This window comes from Puma concolor, chromosome E2 (assembly GCF_028749965.1).
Source record: "Puma concolor isolate L17-30 chromosome E2, mPumCon1.1.hap2, whole genome shotgun sequence".
Taxonomy (NCBI): Eukaryota; Metazoa; Chordata; class Mammalia; order Carnivora; family Felidae; genus Puma; species Puma concolor.
This window is the reverse complement of record NC_141681.1, coordinates 19752731-19761182: the sequence shown is the minus strand read 5'-3', so window position 1 is coordinate 19761182 and position 8452 is coordinate 19752731. Positions and strand designations below refer to the sequence as shown.

General features: G+C 49.9%; 1 protein-coding gene across 7 annotated transcripts in view; it reads left to right on the top strand.

The window, feature by feature from the left end:
• SLC9A5 (solute carrier family 9 member A5) overlaps positions 1-8452 on the top strand; it is a 32349-nt gene that overhangs the window by 13434 nt on the left and 10463 nt on the right. For 4 of the 7 annotated variants that reach the window (XM_086689192.1, XM_086689191.1, XM_086689189.1 and 1 more), the window contains exons 2-11: positions 2292-2594; positions 4345-4508; positions 4699-4777; positions 5048-5225; positions 5799-6019; positions 6235-6437; positions 6649-6738; positions 6833-6903; positions 7628-7757; positions 8224-8315. In XM_086689192.1, coding sequence (XP_086545318.1) covers positions 2471-2594; positions 4345-4508; positions 4699-4777; positions 5048-5225; positions 5799-6019; positions 6235-6437; positions 6649-6738; positions 6833-6903; positions 7628-7757; positions 8224-8315 — 1352 coding nt within the window. In that variant the 5' untranslated portion in view covers positions 2292-2470. The remainder of the gene's footprint in view (positions 1-2291; positions 2595-4344; positions 4509-4698; positions 4778-5047; positions 5226-5798; positions 6020-6234; positions 6438-6648; positions 6739-6832; positions 6904-7627; positions 7758-8223; positions 8316-8452) is intronic. The other 3 variants (XM_025920524.2, XM_025920523.2, XM_086689188.1) reach the window with 1 other exon arrangement.

Genomic DNA, 8452 nt, shown 5'->3' with positions numbered 1-8452 from the left:
TAGCCTCTTCAATAGCCACACACACACACACACACACACACACACACACACACACACACCACAAAAAACAAAAAAACTTCTCACAGAGGGGAGAGATTGGAATACCTTCCCTCAGCTTTATTACTAGGAGGTTTGTTTTCTTTTGTTTTCCTTTTTATTCAACAAACATTTATATAGATCCCACTATGTACCAGGAACTGCCTGAAGCCCTTTGGATACGACTTCCAAAGGGCACTGTCTTGGCATTGGGTCTCACATAGGCTAACATGGAGGCTTCTTCACTACCTGCCACTCCAAGTATGGGGAAAGTTGTTCACTTGAGATCTCAGGGCCCAAGGGAGAGACAAAATGACTTATTTTAGTGGGGAAAGGTAGGAGTGGCGATAGTGCTAGAAACCCATTACATGCTTCGTCTTCCTTTCCTGGGGGACAGGTCTGTCATTATTTTCCCCCAGAGTCATTTTTTTTAAAGATTTTTTATTAAAAAATTTTTTTTAATGTTTATTTACCTTTGAGACAGAGACAGAGTGTGAGCGGAGGAGGGGTAGAGAGAGAGGGAGACACAGAATCCGAAGCAGGCTCCAGGCTACGAGCTGTCAGAACAGAGCCCACCGCGGGGCTCGAACCCACGAGCCGTGAGATCATGACTTGAGCCGAAGTTGGCCGCCCAACCAACTGAGCCACCAAGACACCCCTAAAGATTTTTTATTTTGGGGCGCCTGGGTGGCGCAGTCGGTTAAGCGTCCGACTTCAGCCAGGTCACGATCTCGCGGTCCGTGAGTTCGAGCCCCGCGTCGGGCCCTGGGCTGATGGCTCAGAGCCTGGAGCCTGTTTCCGATTCTGTGTCTCCCTCTCTCTCTGCCCCTCCCCCGTTCATGCTCTGTCTCTCTCTGTCCCCCCAAAAATAAATAAACGTTGAAAAAAAATTAAAAAAAAAAAGATTTTTTATTTTTATTTTTTTTATTAAAAAAAATTTTTTTTTTCAACGTTTATTTTATTTTTGGGACAGAGAGAGACAGAGCATGAACGGGGGAGGGGCAGAGAGAGAGGGAGACACAGAATCGGAAACAGGCTCCAGGCTCTGAGCCATCAGCCCAGAGCCCGACGCGGGGCTCGAACTCACGGACCGCGAGATCGTGACCTGGCTGAAGTCGGACGCTTAACCGACTGCGCCACCCAGGCGCCCCAAGATTTTTTATTTTTAAGCAATCTCTGTACCCAACTTGAACTCACAACCCCAAGATTAAGAGTCACATGCTCCACCTACTCAACTGGCCAGGTGTCCCTTCCTCAGAGTCATTTTTAATTAATATTTGTTGAGAACCTACTATATGTGTGATATCCTGGTGGGCACATTCACACTGTATCATTTTATACCCACCTTGTGTAATAGGTATTTTTCTCATATTATAGGAGAAGAGATTGAAGTTCAGGTAAATTAGTTTGTGATCATACAATTAGAAAGCGACAGAGCCTGAAGAATGAGGGATCGTCTTACCGCTAAACCCAATGTTTTTCAACTACTGTTTCCTTAGTTGAGGCATTATAATGAAAAGCACATTGGGCTAGGAGGTCTACAGTGCTGTTGGGAGGTATAATATGCATTATGGTCTAGTTAGGGAGGCAGGACTCAATAATATATTAGGTAACATTTATTGAGTGATTACGATAAAGCATTGGGCTAAGTGCTATTGAGTAGATTGCTTTATTTAAACATCACAACAATCCTATGAGATCACTACTGTTTTTATTCCTATTTTGCTGATGAGAAAACTGAAAGGGAGGTGAAGTTATGTGCTCTGAGGTCACAGAACTAGTAAATAGAGGAGGTAGTCTTCAAACCCAGGCAGCCTGGATCTAGAGGCCCTGATTTTTACAGCTATGTTATACACAGAAATATACCAAATAACATTTGCTGAGGCTCAAATAATGGTTACAGATAAGGGAGATCAGAGAAAGGTGAGATGCCCTGAGGATGAGAGTAGAGAGGAGGGGGCATTGCCAGAAATGGAAATAACAAGCAAAGGCCTAGGTTACCATGACAGGAACACCAAGAAACAGACAACTTTAGCTGCAGTGGAGTGTTTATGGGCATGGAGGTTGGAGATTCTAGTAGTCCTGCATTTCTTTTCTCTTTCCTTGGTCTCAGGGTCAGGGTTCCTGACCTTGGATAACCTTCTAAGAGTGGGAGGTTATAGGCCAGTGTATATGTGTTGTGCGCACGTGTGTGTGTGTGTGTGTGTGTGTGTGTCCAATAAGCTGATGCATCCTGCCCTCTTCTTGCATTGTAGTGTTTCACTTGTCTCGGAAGGTGACATCACTGGTCCCTGAGAGCTGCCTGCTGATTTTGCTGGGACTGGTGCTTGGAGGCATTGTCTTGGCTGTGGCCAAGAAAGCTGAGTACCAGCTGGAGCCAGGCACGTTCTTCCTCTTCCTGCTGCCTCCTATTGTGCTGGACTCAGGCTATTTCATGCCTAGCCGGCTGTTCTTTGATAATTTGGGTGCCATCCTCACCTATGCTGTGGTGGGCACACTCTGGAATGCCTTCACAACAGGTGCTGCCCTCTGGGGCCTGCAGCAGGCTGGACTTGTGGGTGAGTGACCCTAGAACCTGGACCAACCCCCTTCTCCACCTCTGGAGATCCCATATTGGCAAGAGCCATGCCCTGAGAGTTCTTAGGTCCCTCCCACCTGGAGTGCAAGGCAATACTCCAGATGGGCCTACAGCCTTCATTTAGGTCTCTGCCAGTTGAGTCTGGGCTTCTGCAGCATGACAGCTGAGCAGAGGCCTGGCTCCCAGCTGTGTGTGGGCTGCTGAGGCTGGGAAGCCTGCATTACTACTGCTGCCTCCTGCCCTCTGTTACCACACTGCCATTTGCCAGTCTTGCTACCTTGAGGCACAATTCACCATTCCTGCGAGGGCCAGCCATCCTGGCTCTGCCCAGGCCACATTAGGGTGGTTTTCTGTTATTATTATTTTTTTAATTTAGATCTATTTATTTATTATAATAATTTTTTAAGATTTTAGTTTTAAGTAATCTCTATATGCAACGTGGGGCTTGAACGTACAACCCCAAGATCAAGGGTTGCATGCTTTTCTGACTGAGCCAGCCAGGCACCCCTTTAAATTTTTTTAAAAGTAATCTCTACACCCAGCATGGGGCTCAAACTCACAACCCTGAGATCAAGAGTCACATGCTCTTCTGATTGAGCCAGCCAGGTGCCTTTATTATTTTTGATAAATCCATATTATACATCCACAGAATGCAATACATTACCCTGGATATTATATCTTTACTAATCGCATGGACTCTTTATAGCTACTCTGTTGGGGTATAATTTGTCCCATTTAATAGATGAAGAAATAGAGGCCCTTAAACTCATTTGATAAAGGTTAGCAGGAGAGGTCTGTTTTACTGAGGTTCTTTGCCCTCAGACTGCCTTTCCTGCTCCCTTCTTCCTCATTTCCTGCACCAAAATCCATTCAACTCGGAATGTTGATAATTCAGACTTCTTCCAAGGTACAAAGGGAGGTTTGCAATTTCTACTTGAGGCCTCCTACCTGGTTTTCCTAATGGGTGAGTGAACTCTTTGGGGCAGGAAGGGAAGGGAGGACATCAGACCATAATAATAGTACCAATAATAGTAATAATAATAATAATCCTAAAATAGGTAATATCTATTAGGTACTTACTTTGTGTTAGACTCTGGCTAAATAAAGGACTTTTTGAGGTAGATACTGTTATTATTCACAATATATACATGAGGAAACAGGCTAACAGAGATTCTATGACATGTTCAAGTTCTCCCAACGGTGGGTGCTTTTCCTACCGTACTTAGCCGTCACAGATCGACAGCCCCTACCCTTCCTGCTGAGTATTGTGAGTGTCATATCCTTTAGGCTGAGAACCACAAGGGTGGGAGAAAGCACTATCTCCCTAATAAAGCCAGTCAGCAGCCAATTTCCACCTGCTGGTGGTTCTTATTACTGTAGCTGCAGATTTTATTGTCAGTGCCACCTTAACTTTTCAGGTTATGTAGAGCTTTCTTAGCCATCTCCTGGGTTGATTTTGCAGCAATCTCGTGAGGTAGGCAGATGAGGAGGCATGGCTTAAGAGAAGTCATGTGACAGTGACAGCACCAACATCACAGAGCTGGTAAGTGGCAAAGCCAGGCCCTAGGCTCAAGTGTCCTGACCTGCGGGCTGATGCTGTGTTCACCATCCCAAGTCCTCTCTGGGTATCCTTGTTTCCACAGTGGGGGTGGAGCCAGGGCTTGTCACAGGGAATGCTGTGGGAAACTGGATACCTCGCCAACTGCTGTCCCCCATCTATCCCTCAAAAGCCCCTCGAGTGCAGGCCAGCTTGCTGGACTTTCTGCTCTTTGGGAGCCTCATCTCAGCGGTGGACCCTGTGGCTGTGCTGGCTGTCTTTGAGGAGGTGCATGTCAACGACACTCTCTTTATCATCGTCTTTGGCGAGTCCCTGCTCAATGATGCTGTCACCGTGGTGAGAGTGCTCAGCTGGCTGCTATTCCCTGACCCCTGTTGCCATTCTCTGACTAGTTGGGTGTCTGAGCATGCTCAGACCCTTCCCTGGGTTCCCTGGGTAAGAAATACCACCTCAGATTTCACCCTCTCCCAGTAGTCCCAGTTGAACCTTCCCCCTCCTTTCTCCTGACTCTCATCTTCTCACTCAGGTGCTGTACAAGGTCTGCAACTCCTTTGTGGAGATGGGCTCTGCCAATGTGCAGGCCACTGACTACCTGAAAGGAGTCGGTCAGTATTTCCCCGCTTTGGCTGGGTTGCTGAGTCCTGCCCCCTACTGCATCAGGACAGAGAAGGCTGTTGGGTTGCCTCATTCTCCTCTATAGAGAAATGGGGCCCTGAGAACCTGAGAAGGAGGGGCTTTCCTGGGATCCTGGCTCTGGGATCCTGACCCCTGGGAGTACAGTGGGCATTGTCCTCTACTCCCTGCCAGGCAGCAGTCTTATCCGCCCGGGTGGGGTCCAGGCCAGGGGTCACGCTGACAACCCACTCCTCCCCCAGCCTCCCTGTTTGTGGTCAGTCTGGGCGGGGCAGCCGTGGGCTTAGTCTTTGCCTTCCTCCTGGCCCTGACCACACGCTTCACCAAGCGGGTCCGCATCATCGAGCCGCTGCTGGTCTTCCTCCTCGCCTATGCAGCCTACCTCACTGCTGAAATGGCCTCTCTCTCTGCTATTCTTGCGTGAGTCCTGGGGGCCTTGCATGCAGGCAGCTGGGAGGGGGCATTGGAGATGGTTGCCCCTCACATGGACAGAAGCAGGACCCTAAGGAGGCAATAGGTTTCCCTGTGCCCTTGTGGTAGTGGGAGCCTCAAATTCCCCTGGGAAGACAGTAAACCTCACATCATATTTCAGGATCTACCTCTAGAACTGCCCTGGGCACTGCAGAACCTAGTCTTCCTCTTCCTGAAGTGCTCTCTGGGGTATAGGCTGAGCTAGAAGTGGATCTCAAGGCCTGGTGCCACTGGCTCTAGTGGCTACAGTACTGCAAAAGGTGCCTAGAAAGGATGCTAGTCAGAGCATGTTTCTCCCACCTTCCTCTCCAGGAGGCACTGAATGGGAACTTGGAGACTTGGACCCTTATCCTAAGACCCCCACTAGTTGTTCTGAGACTGTCTCCATGCCTCCTTGGGCTTCAGCCCTGATGGTCTGACATCCTGTGATGGGCAACACCCCTCCTGCAGCACGCTTGAACCCCAGAGGCTCTGCTTCTGCAACCCCTCCTTACTTGTCCTGTCTGTCAATTCCTCTTCCAGGGTGACTATGTGTGGCCTAGGCTGTAAGAAGTACGTGGAGGCCAACATCTCCCATAAGTCACGCACGGCTGTCAAATACACAATGAAGACTCTAGCCAGCTGTGCTGAGACAGTCATCTTCATGCTGCTTGGCATCTCGGCTGTGGACTCTTCTAAGTGGGCCTGGGATTCTGGGCTGGTGCTGGGCACCCTCTTCTTCATCCTGTTCTTCCGAGCCCTCGGTATTGCCAGCACCCTCTGCTTTCCCACTCTACTTCCTGCCCTGCCCCAGCTCATCTCCTAGTCTGAGTCCATATCCTTGTCAATTCCTAAGCCTCCCCGCTATTGTTCATCCTTCCTAGCCCCTGTCAGACCTTAGCCCAGATACTTGGTACCATCCACTCCTGGGTCCTCCACTACCAAAGCCCTGCTCCCACTGGCCTCCCTCCTGCTGTAGGCGTAGTCCTGCAGACGTGGGTGCTGAATCAGTTCCGGCTGGTCCCTCTGGACAAGATTGACCAGGTGGTGATGTCCTATGGGGGCCTGCGTGGGGCTGTGGCCTTCGCTCTCGTCATCCTACTGGACAAGACCAAGGTCCCTGCCAAGGACTACTTTGTGGCCACCACTATTGTGGTGGTCTTCTTCACAGTCATTGTGCAGGTGGGAGAGCCCATGAGGCTGGGTAGGGAGAAGGTCCAACAGGCCCTGGGGGAGGCATGGAGCCTTTGGGACGGGGCTCCTCTTTCTATTGGGGGATGACTTCTCAGACCTTGTGTGCAGTGAGGTGGAGGTACTGAAGCTGAGGCCTAATTATGGGGAGAGAAAGGCAGGGAACTGGATAGGGCAGGGCTCACCTGCTGCCTGTCCATAGGGCTTAACCATCAAGCCACTGGTCAAGTGGCTGAAGGTGAAGAGGAGTGAGCATCACAAACCCACCCTGAACCAGGAGCTGCATGAGCACGTGGGTACCAGAACCCCATCCCTCCACCTATACCTCTCTTCCTTCTATTTTAAGCAGAGTCCTGATCCAGTCCCCCTACCCACCCCCCTTCTAGACTTTTGACCACATTCTGGCTGCAGTGGAGGACGTTGTGGGGCACCATGGCTATCACTACTGGAGGGACAGGTGAGGGAGCTCCCCCAAGGCTCCTTCAGCAGCAGCAGACCCACCAGCCAGGGCAGCACTGGGGATGTGCCACACTTCTGAGAAGGGACACAGCCAGGCTTGGGCTGGGTGACCTCTGCCAGGAGCCCTTTCAGTGGCATCCCAGTACTCTCAGGATAAGACAAGTCTTCACAGTGAGGGCTGCCTGGCCCTGTGTGGTCTGGCACCTTCCAGACTCCAGCCTCATCATGCTGTGCTCTGTCCTTGACTGTCTGCCTGCTAATTACATGGACCCTGGTTTAGAAACTCAGGACTCATTGTGCTCCCCTACCCTGCCATTGGGACCTTGGGACATATTCTGTGTATTAGAACATTTTCTCACCTTCTCACCTTCTTAACCACTGTTTCTCCTTCAGATCTCACTATAGGCATCAAGTCCCTAGGGAGGCATTCCCTGGCCTTGCTGACTAGGACGAATCCCTATCATACTCTATAATTATCCTTTGTAGTTCTTGTTATTGTTGCAATTCTGGTTATTTGTAATAACTTCAACTTAATGTCAGGCTTTCCTATAATGCTGTAAGTTCCATAAGGGTGGGGACTAGCTTCAGTATTCTCCCTGGCTGAGAGGCCTATACCAAGAGAGCCAGGCTGATGCTGGCAGTGCCCCTACCTCATCTGAGGAAGGGCCAGCCAGCTGGGCCTTGGGGATGGGACTCAGGCCTGGGCCTGACATCTTCTGTAGGTGGGAACAGTTTGACAAGAAGTACCTGAGTCAGCTGCTGATGCGACGGTCAGCCTACCGCATCCGGGACCAGATCTGGGATGTGTACTATCGACTCAACATCCGGGATGCCATCAGCTTCGTGGACCAGGTGGGCCAGCAGCCAGTGGTGGGTAGCCAGCAGAGCAGGGCAGGAAGGAGTGACAAGCAGGTAGGACCTGAGTGGGGAGTTGGGAATTGCTAGCAGACTGGTAAAGTGGCACCTGCAGAAACCAGCCTGACCTGATGCTGAATTCAGAGTCTGGCAAGGAGTAGAGAAAGTTGAGAAACAGCTAGACTCTAGAGTCAGCAGATGCAGTTCAAGTCTTATCACTTACAGACTTGTGACCTTGGTTAAGTCCCTTATCCTCTCTCAGCCTGTTTCCTCTGTTGTAAGAAAGCAGGAAGAAGAATACATATGTCACAGAATTTTGTGGATTCAATATGTAAAGTGCGTAGCATAGTACCTAGATGATCAAAAGAACAGAATAAGTGTTAACTCTTCTCCTTTTTATTACCCTTTGACTGTCTGGGGTACCCTCAATCTGCTTGCTTTCTGACCTCTGTCTTGGCCCCAGCAGGGAGGCCATATCTTGTCCTCCACAGGTCTCACTCTGCCCTCTATGCCCAGCCGCAATTCTATGGCAGAGACATCTGTCACGAACCTGTTGTAAGTCCTTGAACCCCCCTCCATTTCCTCAAGCTCCTCTCTCTTGGGCCCTCTCTCTGCATCCCTTCTGGGAAAGATTTGTGGGCACTTTTGCTTTTTGCCCTTCCCCTGGCCTGTGCCTCCTGGCCCCTCCTTAG